Source organism: Gymnodraco acuticeps, unplaced genomic scaffold (genome assembly GCF_902827175.1).
Source record: "Gymnodraco acuticeps unplaced genomic scaffold, fGymAcu1.1, whole genome shotgun sequence".
Classification (NCBI taxonomy): domain Eukaryota; kingdom Metazoa; phylum Chordata; class Actinopteri; order Perciformes; family Bathydraconidae; genus Gymnodraco; species Gymnodraco acuticeps.
In genome coordinates this window covers 300999-319806 of record NW_022991358.1, presented here as the reverse complement: position 1 = coordinate 319806, position 18808 = coordinate 300999, and the positions used below count along the sequence as shown (strand labels likewise).

The 18808-nt window shown below is 41.1% G+C and overlaps 1 protein-coding gene across 1 annotated transcript in view; it reads right to left on the bottom strand.

Moving 5' to 3' along the window:
- The window catches only part of LOC117562789 (zinc finger protein 2 homolog), a gene marked incomplete at its 3' end in the record, with an annotated part of 57033 nt that extends 43225 nt beyond the window's left edge, over nucleotides 1-13808 (bottom strand). Inside the window, exons 1-2 of the mRNA XM_034240678.1 lie at nucleotides 13303-13808; nucleotides 239-1219 (exon numbers count right to left, since the gene is read on the bottom strand). Coding sequence (XP_034096569.1) covers nucleotides 239-1219; nucleotides 13303-13546 — 1225 coding nt within the window. The remainder of the gene's footprint in view (nucleotides 1-238; nucleotides 1220-13302) is intronic.
- Nucleotides 13809-18808: the final 5000 nt, after the last annotated feature.

Genomic DNA, 18808 nt, shown 5'->3' with positions numbered 1-18808 from the left:
CACTTATATTGATAAAGATAGAGTTTGTTTAAGTCTTATATGAATGCCGTGCAACAATGTTGATCCAGTCAGGCAGATTTTTTATCCTCAGTTTGAATTTCATTAAGCTTTGAGGACTGACAACCAACACACTTGTGTCTATTGAGACACATACGCCATTTAAATCTTTTGTCACAAACATTGCAGCTGTATATTTCCTCTCCTGTGTGGATTCTCATGTGTTCCTTTAAAATTCTACTCCGTGAAAAAGCCTTCTTACAGACTGAGCAGCTGTATATTTCCTCTCCTGTGTGGATTCTCATGTGTTCCTTTAAAATTCCACTCCGTGAAAAAGCCTTCTTACAGACTGAGCAGCTGTATGGTTTCTCTCCTGTGTGGATTCTCATGTGTTCCTTTAAACTTCCACTATGCGAAAAAGCTTTCTTACAGACTGAGCAGCTGTATGGTTTCACTCCTGTGTGGATTCTCATGTGTCTATCTAAAGTTCCACTCAATGCAAAATATTTGGTACAAACTGAGCAGCTAAAGGGTTTCTCTCCTGTGTGGACTCTCATGTGTCTTTTTAAACTTCCACTCTGGGAAAAATGTTTCTTACAGACTGAACAGCTGACTGGTTTCTCTCCTGTGTGGATTCTCATGTGTAGCTTTAACTCTATATTCTGTGAAAAAGCTTTCTTACAGACTGAGCAGCTGAATGGTTTCTTTTCAGCACTCCGTTGTGGATCACTGACAGATTCATGTCTATTTTTCAGTAAGTTTGAGCCTGATGCAGGTTCTCTGGTCTCCTTCCAATCAGCACTGTCTTCAGTGTCAGATTCAGAAGAGTCTCCAGTGTCAGGTTCAGAAGAGTCTCCAGTGTCGTCCTCAGTCTTTGGTTGTAAACTGCTCTCTGGATCTGAGTTCCTGGCTGGTTCTAGTCCTCGACAGTCATCTCCATCAGCTTCTGTTTCCATGTGTTCAGTTTGTCTTTGATGAGGCTGTGAGGACTGAGGTTTCTCTTTATCATCTGCACTCTTCACAGGGTCAGGAGTGAAAGTGGACTTGGTGATATCAGCCTCCTCCAGCTCCCAAAGCTGCTCTCCCTCCTGACTGATCCTGAGTCCCTCCTGTTCCTGCTTAATGTGTGTGGGGGGCTCTGCGTCCTCCTGGTCCAGACTGGTGCTCCATTCCTGCTGGTCAGGGGGAACCTCTTCTTTAACCACCACCAGCTGCTGGACGTCTGCAGGAAACAGGAAACACAGTCAGAAAAAACTGTAAGTGTTAGCATTTAAAAATCTAATCACCATTCAAACGGGAGACATTTTTCAGCCCTAATAATGCCTTTATTTTTATACTTTAATATTATCTTTCTTAGTCCCACTTATTGTGTATTTTTGGTGGCTCAATTCACCTCACGTAGCACAGCCTCATTCCACTTCCAGTTAAAAATGAAAAGGGGTTATTTATTCTGGTTTAGCACTAGCTGCAATGTAAACAATGAATTGTATTTGGGATTGTTCACAGCTACACTACGCCTATAGAAAGGTAATACTAAAAATATATTGTAGGGCCATACCTATACAAAACATGACTGAAGTTGTTTGCTTAAAATACCAAACAGCTCACCCATTGTAGCCATGCCTCATACCCCTCTATTCCAGCCCTGTTCCAAAAAGGTTGATTCTGTGACCATAGCTTTAAATGGAACAGCTGCTGCTAGCCACGCCCCTTTGTAGCATCATGCAGCTTTCCTCTGCTAAGAGAAACTCAGCTAAACGCTGTCGTGATTTAATGCCATATTATGTTCCAAATCACTTCAAGCATTATGTCTCCTGCAGACATCATGCTGAATACACAGACACACAGCTGCGAGAGGGGATTCAGCTAGACCAGTGGTTCCCAACCTGGGGGCACAGTGCTATTGCAGGGGGGGGGGGGGGGGGAAAGAAGTTGTAAATAAACATTGTTTGCTCGTAAAATCAATAACATTGACACAGTTTTAACCAAGCGGCAAACTCTGGGGAAGAGCAGGGAAGCCAATACGGAAGTGCCACACACTGCAGTTCATATATTGGCCGATAGGCGATGGCTGCAGAAAGGAGCAATTTCCATAGAGCCCCATGTTAAAATGCCCAATTTTACAGCAGAAAAAAACATGTTTCTACCCCTGGCTCCATACATTTTTATTATCGATATAGTTAGATTCCACCTTCATGATTATGGATCTGTGAGTGAATTGTTTTCTAATACGACCCTTTTATTTATATTAGGTATTAAAGTTTTTGCATAAATCAGGGCGTGGTCACTTTGATGGACAGGCACGTGCCTCACTGTCAGCTAACAGCAACTTGTCCACTCTGCTAGGCTACAACCATAGAGGCTACAACGTTAGTTAGTCGTAGTTACTGTACTTGACCCTTTAGCTTTAGCCGTGATTGTGGGAATATTGTTACAAATACCAGACAATTAAAATGTCGTGCTGTGCGCTTGAATGTACTAACAGATCTTCCAAGAAGTCTACTCTCAGCTTTTTTCGGTGAGTAAAATGATAATATTATACATGTTAACCCCGTTAGCAGGTGTTTGTGTGCTTGTTCGCTTAGCTTGTTGTGTAGCTTATTAGCCAGCTAAGGACGTAACCCTTTATACATGTGTATATATATATATATATATATATATATATATATACAGTTTAGTTTATGATTCAGCCTTGGGTAAGACTTTTATAGTCTATGGCTATGACGCCCATAATGATAAATGGGAGTTAAAAGGGGACCCAATTATCCCAGTGGTGGCCGCCGGAGTCCGCCGCCGAAGCTAACCGGAGCCGTAGCTAGCCCTTTGCGGCTCCGTTAGCTTCGGCCAGCGGCGGAGCCCGGCGTTATAACTGGAGATCAAGGAATGCAGCGAAACGCGGAATTGGTTCGCCTGCAGCCTTCTATAGTATTAGCTAAAGAAATGATGTTGAACAAGGCTTATTAAGCTGAACATCGCCACAATTGTTCTGCTATGTATCGGTACTTATTTTATTTTCTTAACGTGTGAATGACAAGCATTAAGAATAACACCAAATAGCTATTTATCTTGCATATTGTCTCGTTTGATTATGAATGTAACGTTTATATAGTGGAACTACACTGTTTTATCAAAACCAAAGTGCCACGCAGTAACTTGGTAGGCCCATGCATGTATTTCAGCAGGAAATGTGCAACCTAGATTACATTTACCAACACAGACTATATAGAAATATTGGTAACAGTTGTTCATGCTTAATTAAGTGAATATGGCATTAACCCTCCTGTTGGTCGGTTTTCATGTATTTTTGAATAAAGGTTTCCTTTAGGTGATCCAGACAGGCTGGACCAGTGGGTGCTGAACATCCGCAGGAATAAATGGACCCCCAACGTTTCTTCTCGCCTGTGCAGTGAACACTTTGAGAGTCATCACTTCAGCACGGACTCATGGGTACAGATCCTTTTTTTTTTAAATAACTTGGTTCCATTTGTGAGTGTAAATTGTTGTTACTAATTAAATACATGTTATACATCATACAATGCTAAATAATTGTTATGACACAGCTTGCACATCAGTGATGAGTAATGTTCTTTTGATTAAAGGCCAAATTAAGATTTTTCCAGTTAAGTATAGAAACATAGAAATCGAATATTTTTGCAAACCATCACATTTCTCTTCAATTTATGCAAATACTCTTTATCATAGATAGAGAATGGCCATTTTCCCCCACATACTCTATGTTAAAAACAGATGAATTATATTACCTTTTTTTACATTATTTTAATAGCAACATTCATTCATCTGTTGTCATCTTATAACTTATTTATCTTAACAGCTATCACAGTAAAAAAAAAAAGGATTTAATTTAATTTTACTATACAATATTTATCTTTACATTCTGTTCTTGCATATGTCTTATTATATTTACGTGTATATAGATTTCTGCCTGCACTAATTTATTATTCTTAATTTAATTTTGAATTTATTTTATTGTTTTATGTCCTATATAACTATGTTGCATTGTTGGAGGAGCTCGGGACAGATGATTTTCATTGCCATTCCTACACTGTAGCCTATGTGCATATGACATAAATCCTTTGAATCTGAATCTTGGAAACATGTAATTGTTGAATGGATTAACTGCATAGTTAACATGTTGGCCCTCTATTGTCTTTTATAATGCACTCTTAAATTTAAAACAGCATTATTCAAAAGAAAGTTGAATATCTACAGACCTCAAAAAGTTATTTTATGTGTTTTTGTTTATTATTTTTATTAGGGAAGGAGATGCCTGAAAAACACTGCAGTGCCCACCATTTTCTATTTCACCAATGGCAAAGAACAACAGCCTAGAAGGAAAAGCAGGGTGAGTAACAATGACGAGGTAAGTGACAGTCCTAGTTCGACTGTTAACAGCAATGAGGAGGTTGCAGATGTAGACCATGGTAGTGGTGAAAACAGTCTTGCTGCTGATCAGAGCAATATCATTATGATACAAGACACACCTGAAGAAGCCTTTGTTGTTCCACATGTGGAGCATAATGACATTCCAACAGTCAATGCTTGTGAGGATGTTGGTTTGGGTAGCAGCAGCCAACAAACAAAACAAATTGGAAAGCAGGCAGACTCCGCCTCTGTTCACTCTTACACTTGGGCTTTAAACTAAGACGGGTCATACTGAATAGTTTGTGCACACATTTTTAACATGTGATCTTTCTTTCATGTAGGACGCTTGAGGGAAGTTGCAACGCCTCGGCCAATGTGATGTCTTCTCCACGTGAAAGAGATTGAAGGCATAATTTATAACTTGAGACAATTTTCCAAAAGTTATGACTTTTATTGGCTTAGGCCAGGGGTACTCAAATACAAATCTTAAAGGTCCAAAATAAATGTTTCAATAAGACAAAGGTCCGTTTATTACGGTCATTCAAACTTTTAAACAATTGCAACAAGATTCTTTAACACGAGGTTGCAAAAACAAAAATAATCTGTATGCAGCCGTTTTCATTGTTATTGTGTCTGTGCTTGACCCCTCAGAGTCGCAGTGTAAGAGCTGCACAGTTATGAATAAAGGCAGCTGCACCCTCTTTCATTCAGCATTCCCATTATTGCTTTATAAATGTCTTGCCCCCTTGTGTGTCCACTGAGGTTCGTCAGGCCCAACACATCTTCAACAAACTCCCCCTTTGCCTCATCATAAAAACCCACAAACACCAGCAACTGAGCATTGTCAGTGGTGTCAGTGGACTCACCCACAGCTAAGGAAATGCACTGTGCATTTTTTATTCCATCACAAAGCTGATGAATCAAATCACCAGCCAGTATTTATGTTCTTCTGGTTGCTGTGCAATCTGAGAGGGGCTTGATTTGACCTGTTATTTCCTCTTTTTGTTTGCCTTCAACATGGTCTCCATCACTTCAGTCATACATTCTTTTATACTGCAGTTATTATCCAGTGGAAGGTCCTTACCTACTGGCCTAGTTCAATCAAAGTGGTTACTTTTTTTTGGCTGGGCAGTGTAGTTTTACACACCGTCTGATTTGACTTTCTCAGGACTTAAAACAGTTTTTTGGGGGCAGACCCCCTCAAAGAAAAAAATATATTTACATACGTAAGGTCATCATCTTAATAGTTGTGTATGCTCATCCGTGAGCAGAGCATCAAGTTCACACGTCTATTACAGCTGAATGCGGCGATTACCATTTTGTTCAGCAAAACGCCTCACAAACGTATTAAGATCAACAGCTTCAGTGCGTTTTGATTCAATGCTGAGTACAGCCAAACTGACAGTCTCTTCTCTGTCATTGTAGACCGCAAATACCTCATTCCTTCAGTGCTTGGGTCCGAATGCTTCTCGTTTTGCGCCGTCCAGTTCAAAATGAAATCGCCGCCAATCGTATGTCCACGCTCGCGCCAGGACCGGGGGAGGGGTTACATGACGTGCATCTTGTGCTGCATTCACTTGCACTCGGACATTAGAGACTTTCTCTCATAAATGTCCGATGAGCCACAACTTTTCTTTCAAAACAAAGCTGCCAACTGGGGTGGCAGCTGGGGTGGCAAGGCCTATTTTTAGGGTGTCAGTTGCCACCCCAGTAGGTGAAACTAGGCTACTAGCTACAGTACAGATGGAACTAGATGAGCTGTTAACTCTCGCTCTGAATTTTTTTTTTTTAATTCTCGCTCTGACTTAGACAGGTTGAAAGAGACACACACATTTTCCCCACCCGCAGTCCGCGAAGACCCGCCCTACTGTGCCTCTGATTCGCAGATTGTTTGGGGGGAAAAAACGCTGACTGGATGCTGAATGTGATTGGACCAAAGCGTTGACACACACAGGTGGAACACAGTGGAACAGTCAGACATGCAGAGCGCTGTTTGCAGTGGACATAGCGGAGCATTTTGACTCGTTGCGAATGCGTTGTGGCGATGTCTCACATATAATACAGAGAGATAATACATATGAAAAGTATAATTTGCTCAGAGTCCGGAGACAGTGGTGGTTCGGTCCGGATCCGGACCGGAGTCCGTAGTTTGAGGATGCCTGGCTTAGGCAGTAAGCCTAATCAAGATCGCATAGAAAAAAAGGAAAGTGTAATCGTTAGTGACATAGGAAAAGATGTAATCGGATTAGTTTGACTTTTTTTAATAATAGGGAAACTCAGGATTACAATCTTATTCAAAACCTAAAAAGAGCATATAGTGTTTGTTGTAAAATGATCAAATTGTATCTCTTCTCTGGAAGCGGTACTGTTCTGTCGGCTAATACTTTAATTGTGAATCTATACACCTACTGCCTGAATCTGCTTTATGGTATTATATTATACATTTAAGTAAAAAAATCATATTAATATTTCTTCTCTCCTGTGTTTATTTGCATTGCATTTGATATTGAGGTAATCCAAAAGAAAAAGAAAGTTATCAGGTTACATTACTTTTATATCTTGATACTCACATTAAGTTACTGGTTGTGTTTTTGGCAAGTAGCCCTCCCAACCCTGAACATAAGTTATATCATTTTAATTACCGATACAGTTGTTGCACATCTTTAATTTATTTTCTAGTGTACTTAAGTCATAAAATGATTCGAAACCTTTACTTTTCATAAAATGCAAGATGTAACTTTCAATGTGGCTTGTGTATTTATCACATTTTCAATGTGAAATAGATCTGATTAAATACAGAGTAAAAGCACAATCTTAAATGTCGACATTTATCATTTTCCTATGCTTATTGTTAATGTAGTGGTGTTATAAACAAAATGTTGTCGTAAAGGAAATTAAGATGTTTTTTATTTGTTGACAAAAGATTTAAAGTTGATGCTCACAACATGTGGGAACATTTATGGAGAAAAATGTTTCTATTGTAAAACAAATATTTATCTGCATACTGAACAATTTCGAAACTCTCTAAAAGGTATTATCTTTTGTGATGTTACGACCCTGTTGGGATTGTGGGTATTGCACTTCATAATTACATTCTATGGTATGCTTATGACATATTTGATGCCAAAACACATGGGATTAGGGGAGACCTTCTTGTTGTTTGCATTGTCACTGATAAATGACAGCGTTTCATTCATTGTCAAGATTGTGTTTTTAAACTTGGGACTCTTTTCAGACTGCTACGGCCTGGGAAAAGATTTGAGCCTTAATGTGTAATGTTTTCTGTATTGTATGGTAAGCTTATCCTTTCATTTGATAGTCCCATTTGGATGTGATAGCTAACATTTTCAGTAAGCAGTAGACAAAAGAAGTGAAAATATGAATGTAATTTATTTTCAATATTTACATAAATACAGAATTATTTTAACAAATAAACAAAAAACATCATAACAAATACAAAATAAAAGGTTTGACAGACAGCCATGCCCAGCATGGGCCTGGAGAGCTACAGAGTCCATTGGGGGAAGAGGGGGGGGTGGGATGTGGGGAAGAGGAAGAGCAGCCATGTTAACAGTGTTATGGCTACAGATGTAATATCTAACTCAACATTAGCCATGACAGTCTGGGCTTAGCAAGGGCCTTAGAATACATACTCTAAAGGACAAATCCCAAAACAGTGATACTGACATTTTAGCAGTTCACAGTCTTTGGAGGTGGTCTTTCAGGCAATTGGCTAGTGACTTTAAAAAAATATCATTTCCCCTAGGGGTGAAATGAACTCTATCTCGCAAAAAAAGCCCAGGACTGTCATGTCTAATGTTGGAGTGGTCAACAATGACACCATTTAGGCTATGAACAAAAGTAGCCATAACACTGTTAACAAACTTCCGGGCCTTGTCAATTTTGACAGCATTTGCACCAGCCCTCCACCGGCGCCTCTGGTTGATCTGGGAGAGCATGATCTTCATGCCAGGGTGCCGATGGTGAAGCTGGTGCAGGTCCTCCTTCATCTGGTTCAGCAACTGAACACTGGGCACATCCCCCAAGTCACAGTGGATGAGGAGGACATCCGGGACTGCTATTCCTCGCAGGGAGTAGGAAAAGAAAGGGAGGACACCTCTCCAGCGCAGTCCACCCCAACTGAACCAGCACACCCTCAGGTCGAGGCCAAGGTTGCTGCCGATGGTCTCTGTAGCTCTCTGGGCTCCACGCCGGACGTAGCTGTCTCCGATTATCCATACAGTCACTATGGGAGGAAAATAAATGAGTGTAACAAATGCTTCAGATAATGAGGAATATCAAAGTAAGTATAAAGGGTTGCTCATGTTGTTCCTTTGACAATAACATACAAAATAACTATGAAATCACACCTGTATGGTTAAAAGTAACAAGAGAGCAAAACCTCAAAAAACAGATTAACAGCACACAGTTTATATATATATATATATATATATATATATATATATATTTATATACTGCGTGCTGTTTATCTACAATTGTGCACACATGTATATATATATATACACACACATATATGTATAGTATGTTTGTGTGTAATGTCAACCATCTGAAGTCATGTAAAGTAAGCCAGGACCATCAACTTACAGGTTGTGCAGTTTGGCGTGGAGGAGGTTGCCATCTTCTTTTTTCTTAATGCTGAAAGAAATAAAAATGGTTTAATCAATATAAAAGCACCTTTCTTTTTCTACAGTCATATTTCATTCATTACATTTAATTCATGCAACACTGGCCATATCTCTGCTAGTTTACAAAGTTTAGTTACAAATGACATTTATATTTGAAAAACGGTGAAGCACTTAAAAAACAATTGTATAGTGTAGGTTCAAGAACATTTAAATCAAAAGGACAAGTTTTGTAAAGTTACAGGGTATCTTACCTTCAGAATATGCCGGGAACGAGGAGCAGTGACCGCAAGCTGGGTTGTTAGCATAGGCAGGGTTGTTAGCATAGACTGTGTTGTTAGCATAGGTTGTTAGCTTAATACTGAAAGCATGTTAGCTTAGCTTCTTAGCCTGAGCTAGGTCTGGAACATCACGCTCGTTGGCAGCAGGTCCCGCCCTGTCCCGCCTCGGCTCCGCCTCTTTGCCCTTATTTGGAGCAGGCGGGAGTTAGACTCTGACGTCACTGTCGAGCCGTTAGTGGCCGACTCCGCCTACTAAGGGCTTCACGGCAACTCTGCAGAATCCTATGGGTGACGTCACGGACCCTACGTCCATTTATATATACAGTCTATGGTTTTAACACAACCGGCAGTTAAAAGAAAAGTGGACGAGCCGTCGACAAGTCTTTCAGCTTTAATGCCAAAATCAACAAAGTGTGATGAGGCATATATCTCCCTTGACATCTAACGTGTTCGGTGCAGAGATCTCTCTTTCTCTCTCTCTCCTCTGTGTGGGGGGCGGGGCATCTCGCTCACAGACGATGTGGTCAATGCTCGTTTGCCATAAGTATTTTCACGGAAACACGAGCAATCTGTCCGTCAGCTGGCCAAAAGGCATCATATTCATACGGAGAAATGCACCGTTTTCAACTTCCTTAACTCGGAGTTCTGTTGTCCCAATTACGTGTAAGGTGGGAGAAGTACTCAGAAGGAGGCCCGGACTGGCCATCGGGAGGACCGGGAGGTTTCTCGATGGCCTGGCCTGTTGAGTGACCTGCTGATTTTTAAAATGTTTTATTAATATATTGTGAACGCAACGCTGTGGGTTTTCCTCACACAGGGTGACGTCTGTCTAAATGATGTGGCCTGCCGACATGGCCTATCCCATACCGATCATAAATCAGGGTGTGTGTATGTGTGGCGCGAGCGAGAGAGAGCGAGAGCGTGCACCGGTTACTTGTAATTTTGTTGTTAGCATCTGGTTAGCTAGCTGCTTTAAGGAGCTGTTTCAACAACAAGGTGGAGGAAGAGTCCTCTGCTGTCAGACTGAGAGAGATAACTACAGCTCAGGTGAGGTTAAGGACTCTCTGAGTGTTTAGATAGTTAATTTATGGCGCGTTTCCACTGCAGCGCGGAGTTCGCTTTAAGCGTGCCGAGCCGTGCGGGGCCCGTTTTTGGTTGCGTTTCCACTTGGCCTAGTACCGGCTAGCGGGTCCTAATTCACAGTTTTTCTGGCCCCATAAAATCGTGGTTCTAGGGCCAGGAACAACCAGGCTGAGTCGGACTAAGTATGCTAAACTAGAGAGAGAATCGCTGGCAAGGGGGCTACAACTACAACAAGATGAAAATATTTTACCGTGATTTAAATTGTAATACATGTTTCAAAATGATGCCGAAGTAACAACATATTGATACCGGTTAGTAAAAACCATGAATTAATGCTTTGACAAGTCTACAGACAGACGGCAGGCGAAAAACCCTTTTAAAATGCATGTTTTCTGAATGGAGCTTGGCTAAGCTAACGTTATATATGCTCCGACCGTCCACACTCACAACAACGGCCTATACAGACATATATAAACCAGCGACTGTATTCTCCATGACACAGACAGTCTGTGGTTTGTACTTGTTTAACTTTTAGTTAGTAGTTTCTGAACAGATCGTATCTGTCGCCGGCTGTTTGAAGAGCAAGCATGGGAAACAAAAGACAGCATTTACCTGTTTGCATCCAGCTAGCCATGCCTTTCTGGTGTACAAGCTACGTGAGAAGCCTCGTTGATACGTTTTGTCTTTTTCACGAGCTTGCTGCGATATATACAAATCGGGTTGGTCCGGTCCAAGGTTATTAAGCAACAGTTTATATCCCAAACTTCTCCTTTCGAAAGGATTGGAGATTAGCTCTTGAACGGAATTGGGCGGGGACCGAGGTCCGGCGACTACACCTGCACATGAAGCCATTCTCATCCAACTACTGTGTCACCTTGGTCACTCACGAGTCTAAAAAACAACTCACGTCAACGCACGTAAGCAACGTGGGCGCCAACGTGAGCGCCCTCGTGACCAAAATATTTGACGGCGCTGATTGGCTGAAATTATGTTTCGGCGGCACAGTTTACTATTGAGACTTTTGCAACGTGCTGGTTGCAGCTGTTTGGCTCGGGGGCTCCGCCCGGTAATGATAAACTAATGCCATGGGCAAGGCCAGGCAGGAATCATGTGACTTATCAGTAACTTTAGACATCGTAACACAATTTTTACTGATACCAATTGTATGATATTTACCTTGTTCATTAAAAATAAAAATATAAAATATATATATGTTTTTAAAAAAAAATGTATTTAATAGTTTTTTTGTATGTGGGAAGAGGTGGGGCGGCGCCCCTAGCGCCCCTATGGGCCGGCCGCCACTGGTACTCACATAGGCTACGTTGAGAACTAGAAACACATATATTCATACTTTTTCACTGTTGTTAACATGTTTTAGTTTCTAACTTAACGTTTATGCGTTTGTCTATGTGGTCTTTGTTCTCATGTGTTTTATCTATTTCTGTGTAACTTGGTAATATTAATATAAATTCCTTGTTATTGTTGTATTTCCATGACCGGTGATGATTATAGCTACTACATAACGAAACACATGGCCTGATTTGCATATGTGAACTTAATGTGTGCACTAGAATAATACGTAAAATGACCACTTATCACAACGTAATGTAGGCTCGCAGGCTGATGAACTAGGATATGATCTCGTGGGTCTTAATGATGCTCAGTCAGTATACTATTTCAAAGCAAATGCCTACTGTAATATTTATATTATATGGCTTAAAGTGTGCATACATTCGCTCACATTATAAAAGATGGTCGGGTTGAATTGTTTTGAGTCTTTTAACAATGTTAATGTGAGAAAATAAACTGGAATGATAAATTACATCGTATTGATCCGTGGCTCACTCATAACGCGCATGGCACGAGGGATTTTTGCTATTGGGACTGGGGTTTGAGTACAGCATGAACTTTTTTGTTATTTTCATGTCGACGGACATTGAATAATATTTTTTATAATAATATAATATATTGTTTGCTGAGAACAAAATTAACGATCAAGCAGCATTTTAAATTCTAAATATCCCTGCAAATGTAGCAATAACATTTCTGCTTCTATCTTTGCAAAACGAGTAAACAGTCAAATGTGATCTGGATAAGTCTGGCAAAGTGCAGAATACCGTTTTGATAAGGGGGATACATGTGTGTAGTCTTTAATATTAAACATGATCGCTGGTTGATAACCACAGAACTCGTATCACAGTTTAATCTTTAATCACTGTTTACCACAGCTCTCCACGCTGCGTTGGAGATGGGTGTAAAGTTGACAACTCAGACAGACTGTATGTTTCACTAACAGACGGTATGAAAGTATAAACGGGTCTCAAATCAACTCGATATCATATTAATAACGATATATGATACAAATATAAGACTGACAACAAGAACAAGCCACAGAAGTCGTATCACAGTTTATCTTGGGCGGATCACAGCTCCACGCTGCTTTCAAACTGTGAGTAAACAACGTGTGCTTCACTTGTAGGCTGTCTGAAGGTATACACAGGTCTCAGATGGACTTGGTATCACATTAAGAATGATATTCAGTAATAAGTCTGGGGAAAATAAATGGTTTAAATGATTTATTCAAGCTTGCAATGTTTTGGTCACCTCGTGTCTTTTTGTAGTCCTCGCCCGCATATCGGCATCGCAACCACAACCTCACACACTGGTACTGAAAGTGCATCAAAGTGTTCCTATGGAGCCAAATATACCAAAAGATTTATGCAAACGACAGAAGAAGCGATCGAAATGTGTATTTCCTGGTTATTCGACAAAGGCCACGCCCCTGGTACATCTGCCTATACGTTATAGAATATCACCAGTTGTTCGGCCCACATCTTATTCGGTAACACCGGCCCCCGGGCCGTAGTTTGGACACCCCTGGTTTAAAGTGTTAATGAAGAGTAAAGGGAACAGACCTGCTCTGTGTATCCGAAGCTGAGGCTGTAAAACAGCGTCCAGTAGTTTCTGGAGTCTCTTGTTCTCCTCTTTTAAACGAGACAGCTCCTCTTCGTACTCTGCTATCGTTTTTTCAAACAGAGCAAATATCTCTTCAGCAGTGAGTCGCTGCTTCTTCAACGACAGCAGCATTTGGACTTTACTCATGTTTCCTAGATCACCTGTTCCTGCAAACTCCGTTAAACACACCGTTTCTCTCTCCATCAAACTCTCAATCTGACTAGTGTTGCCAACGTGTTTCCAGCTAGCATGCTAAGCTAGCTCCTATAGTCCGAGGTAAACGCTCCAGAAAAAAGAGCACACAGTCCATTCGGAGGTTTATCCAAACACACAGATGATGGATCAGTAGAGCTGGAGCTCACACACGCTTTCTCAGGAACACAGAGAGAGAACCGTAGCGACGAGACGCCACATGGATCCAGGGTGACTAACCGATCTGAATGCCCGATTTGCAATGAGCATCTTCTTCTTCTTCTTCTTCTTCTCTCGTTTTTGGCGGATTGCAAACAACTTAAAAGGTGCATACCGCCACCTACCGTACATGAGTATGAATCATCATATCATTCCACTCTTTAACCTATGATCTAATCAAAATAAATCAACAAAAACATCAAATAAATAAAACAAAATTAAAAATCTATGTTCTTTCCTGACCTAATGTTAAATAATTTTTCCTACCCCAGTTTCACTCAAGAATGTAAACAGTGCCTTTCTGTTAGCTCTTACTCCCTCTCCTTTTGTTCCCAAAACACCAACCACACTCCATTCCCTCTCTACCTCTAAGACTTCAGCCTTTAGTTGTTCTCTTTCCGCTTTATAGATGTCACAATGTAACAAGATATGTTCTACATCTTCTTTTACTCCACAGTTCCCACACTTGTTACTGTCACTTGTCCCTATGATCAAGGCCGGATTAACCATATGGGCAACCTGGGCAAGTGCCCAGGGGCCCTTGAACAAAGAGGGCCCTCAGTGACAAGATACACATTTTTTTTTCTTTTTTTTTATCTTGTCTTTTTCGGGCTCAACCTCACTCATCATACATTCTTTTAAATGACACTCACTCTTCACCATAAATAACACAGCTTTTCTATAGGGTGAAATTAATATATTTTCTGAACCGTCTCTGTACTGTAGGTCTCACTATGTATGCGCTCAACTTTATTACTACGCAGCGGCGGTGTATAGCCGAATCACAGCCCCACCCTCACTCATGTCACATTTTGTCACGTGAGCTGAACAAATGGATGGTGCCGGTAGCAGCCAAACGCCCAGCAGGGCTGCGAAAAGAAAGAAAAAGAAGAGAGAGTGGCGGCTGCATTAAAAAATTTCCCAACAATAAATAGCTTTTTCAAAAAAGCAAAAAGTTACGAAATAGGCCAGCAACCACAAGGAACGGTGGCGGTGGTCACGGAGGATGTTGTTGAGCTAGCGAGCAATGTTAGCCTTGAGCCTTGGATTTTGATGACCTAATCACAGACTTTTCAAAGAGAAAGGCAAGGAAGAAACACTTCTAAAAGGTAAGATCCACTGTCTCTCACACACACTCATTCTCTCGCGCTCTCTCTCTCACACACACACACACACACTCACACTCACACTCACACTCACTCTCTCTCCCTCTCACATATATACACACACACACACACACACACACACACACACACACACACACACACACACACACACACACTATCTTCCATCACATATACTGATCACTTAGTTGAGCAACCACACAATTTCACTATATATTTTACTTTTGTAACTCTCAATGTTTGTGACTAATAGAAATCCTTGTGTACTTGTACAGCCAGCCAGTCATATTTTGGCATTAAGAGATCTTATCCATTTTATCTTTGTCTTGTGATTTCTGACTGAAAGGGCAAAAGGCTAGACTTACTTTGGTTGAACTATGTGGCTGCATCCCTGCTTTTGACAAATAGGTGTGCGATTTTACATACCAGATTGACATGTTGGGTAGGCGTGGTGTTACTTGTTGGTACGTGGGTTTGGGGCAGGGGCAGACTGGCCATCGGGAATACCGGGAGTTTTCCCGGTGGGCCGGTGCTGTACGTGGGCCGGAGGGCCGCTCGGATTTGGAAAAAAATACAATACGATGCTGCGCATTATATTCCCCCAGCCCGCCACTGGTTGGGGGGGGGGCATGAGCGCTCAGTGCCCAGGGGCCTCTGGAGGTACTAATCCGGCCTTGCCCATGATATACAGCGTACCATTCAAAGTCGTGTGATTTATTCTGAGTCTCGCTATCGTGATTTCCTCCCTTCTGTTTCTTTCTTTATAAATATTAATTGTAATTGTCTTTTGTACTTTGTGATACTCTTTGCCTTTCTGGTCTTCCTCCCACCTTTTCTGCCAGATCTCCATCCCTTTCTTCTTCATTACTGCTTTTCCTTCTCCTTTTCCAAGTTGAACTGGTAATGTTATTTCCTTAGTGCACTTTTTGCTCATTTATCAGCACACTCGTTCCCTTTCACCCCCTCATGTGCAGGCACCCAGCAGAACTGCAGATCTACCACCTCTGTGAAGTCTTAACAGGCTGTGGTTAAGTTCTATGAGAATGTCTTCTCAGACAGTTGTTGTTGATTGTATACTTTTTAATATGGACTATGAATCTGTGCATATCACCACCCTATCTGGTCTGACCTCTTCAACCCACTGTAATCCTATTATTACAGCAAGCATTTCTGCTGTGTACACTGATAATTGATCAGACGCTCTTTTTGAAATCGATTGATTACTATGCATTTTCCATGTATATTTGCTATCAAACCACAGTCCTAGGTATTTGAACTCATTCACCTTTGTCATTGGATGATCATTTAATGTTCGCTGTTGGCCATCAATCTTGCGTTTGTTTGTAAATACCATGTAGCATGACTTGCTTTCTGACATTTTGAATCCCCAATTATATGACCACCTCTCCACTTTTTTAATCGCTCTAGCTATATTCTCCATTACGTATTGGGCATGTCTTCCCTCATCCAAATAGCCCCATCATCTGCGTATAGAGCCGATTGGATGCATGTGTCTAAGCATGTAAATATGTCATTAATCATGATGTTAAACAATATTGGGCTAACTGCACTCCCTTGGGGGATACCATTTTCTATTTCAAAATAATTGGAAATATCTGCTCCAACCTTTACTCTAAATGTCCTGTCTGTTAAAAAGGCCTTTACCCAATTGTACATTCTCCCTCCAATACCAATTCTACTCAATTTGATCAGTAATCCATCCCTCCACATAGAGTCATACGCCTTTTCAATGTCAAAGTACACTATTGCCATTATCTCTTTCATTTTCAGTGTTTTTACCACATCATTACTCACTCTTACATTACATGTTACTAAAGCATATATTGTGGACCGCCCTTTACGAAATCCGCTCTGAAAACTACTCAGCAGCCCTTTCTGTTCCAGTACATGTGAGAGCCTATGGACAATGATCTTTTCCATCCATGTACATAGGTGTGATGTAAGAGCTATTGGTCTATGGTTACTAGGGTTAGCTGTATCTTTCCCTGGCTTATTGAATGGTAGGACGACTGCTGTTTTTCACACACTTGGTATATCTCCTTCTCTCCAGATTGTATTGAAAAGACTCAGCCCCATTGTCATAGTTTCCATAGGTAACAGTCATAGCATAGCTGGTCTTGTCCTGGGGCTGTATATCCTGTACCTTGTAAGTATATTTTGAGTTCTGACATTGTAAATTCCACATCAAGAGCTGACCTATTACTAGTGATGGCAAAATGAAGCTTTGAATGAAGCATCGAACCACTTGGACAATTGTGTCGGAAATAGGTTCATTTCTCGAAGCTTCAGTTACAGCGACCTCTCCTGGTGAAGTGCAAGGCTGCAGTGGGTTTAACGTATCTTTGCCTTGAAAAATATTCGATGCACACACACACTAAGACTGAATATCATGTTCTATTTGCAATTAAAGATTGGTAATTGTGTGTATTGGGTTATTGAGAAGAGACTAGAGAGTGCTAGACATGTTTTTGGGAGGAGAGGGCCTTTTATCAGTTATTAAAGTTGAAAAGCAATTATTCAAATACATCCATTCCAGGCTTTGAACCAGCTGCGCGGAGGACATCACCGCATTTGGGCCGCCGGCTGTATCCACTGGGCTATCTATTCCTTGAAATATTGAACTGTTTTTATATTACTGATAATTGTCTTTTTGTTCACAACTTCTCCACATTTCGAAGTGTTTCCCGAGCCAGAACGACCTATCTTTCTTCCTGGCTTGCTCTATAATGATATCAAATGCAATACCAACAACAACTCAACAGCAACAACGCAAACTACAACAACAACCCACACATTGCGCATTGTTTAGAGCGGTCATAAAGTGTTGAAGAGCTCAAATTCGAAACTGTTTCAACCTGTCACCTGTCAGAATCGAGACGAGGCAATGCATTGAATCGCGTGAATGGACCGCGAACCAGTCAAGTGATTCATTCAGGAAATGAAGCAGTTGCTGCTTCGGACGTCACATGTCACGTGATTTAAAGCAGTTGCTGCTTCGGACGTCATATGTGATGTGATTTGAAGCAAGCTTCGAAGCACTGCTTCTATGGAATAGGAAGTCCAGGGTTGAAGCTCCGTTCGAAGCTTCAGTGTCAAACTGCCATCACTACCTATTACCCTGTCTCTTCTCCTTCACGTTTTCATTCTCTGCTAGTAACTGCTGTTTTTGCTACCTATGAATATCACTGAGATGCTCCCCACTATGTAGGCCTACTGCTGCAAGTGTCCTTCCTAACATATCTGCCTTCTCTTTATCTGTCACTGCCAGCCTCTCCCCATCAACCAAAGCTGGAATTTTAATGGGTTTCCTTTTCCCACTCATCCGCTTAAACATGGAGCAGACATCACCTAATTGTATTCCTCTGCCAATGGTAGAACACAATTCTCTCCATGTTTTCTTTTTTGTGTATTTGATTGTCCTTCGAGCAGCTGGCCTTTTCCTTTGATACTCTATAACATTGTTTTGTGTCATGATTTTCTTTAATTCTCTAAATGCATAATTTCGCTCTTTAATAGCCCTGCTGCATTCCTCATTCCATCATGGCACCACTTTCTTCCTACCCTTGGTTGTTGTTTTGGGTATACTGTTCTCTTCTGCATTTAGTATATGTTGCGTGAGGGGGAGAAAAAGAGATCTCCGTCCTCCGTGTTTTATTCTTATATGATTATATAGAGTCATTATTCATTTGTTTTAAAGCTCAATAAATAACAAAGAAGACCTTTGACCGGCACTTTTCTAATTTTGTCCGGAAGATTTAAACTTTAACGGACATGTTGACTGGCGAAAAAAAATCTAACTGAAACTCTGCCGCACGGTCCCCTCGTCCCTTGGAAGAGGCGGAGAGGTGGGTGTTTGTCATCTGCTGGTGGACTAACGGAGAGAATTACAGTGCTTGCCTCAACGGGGAGG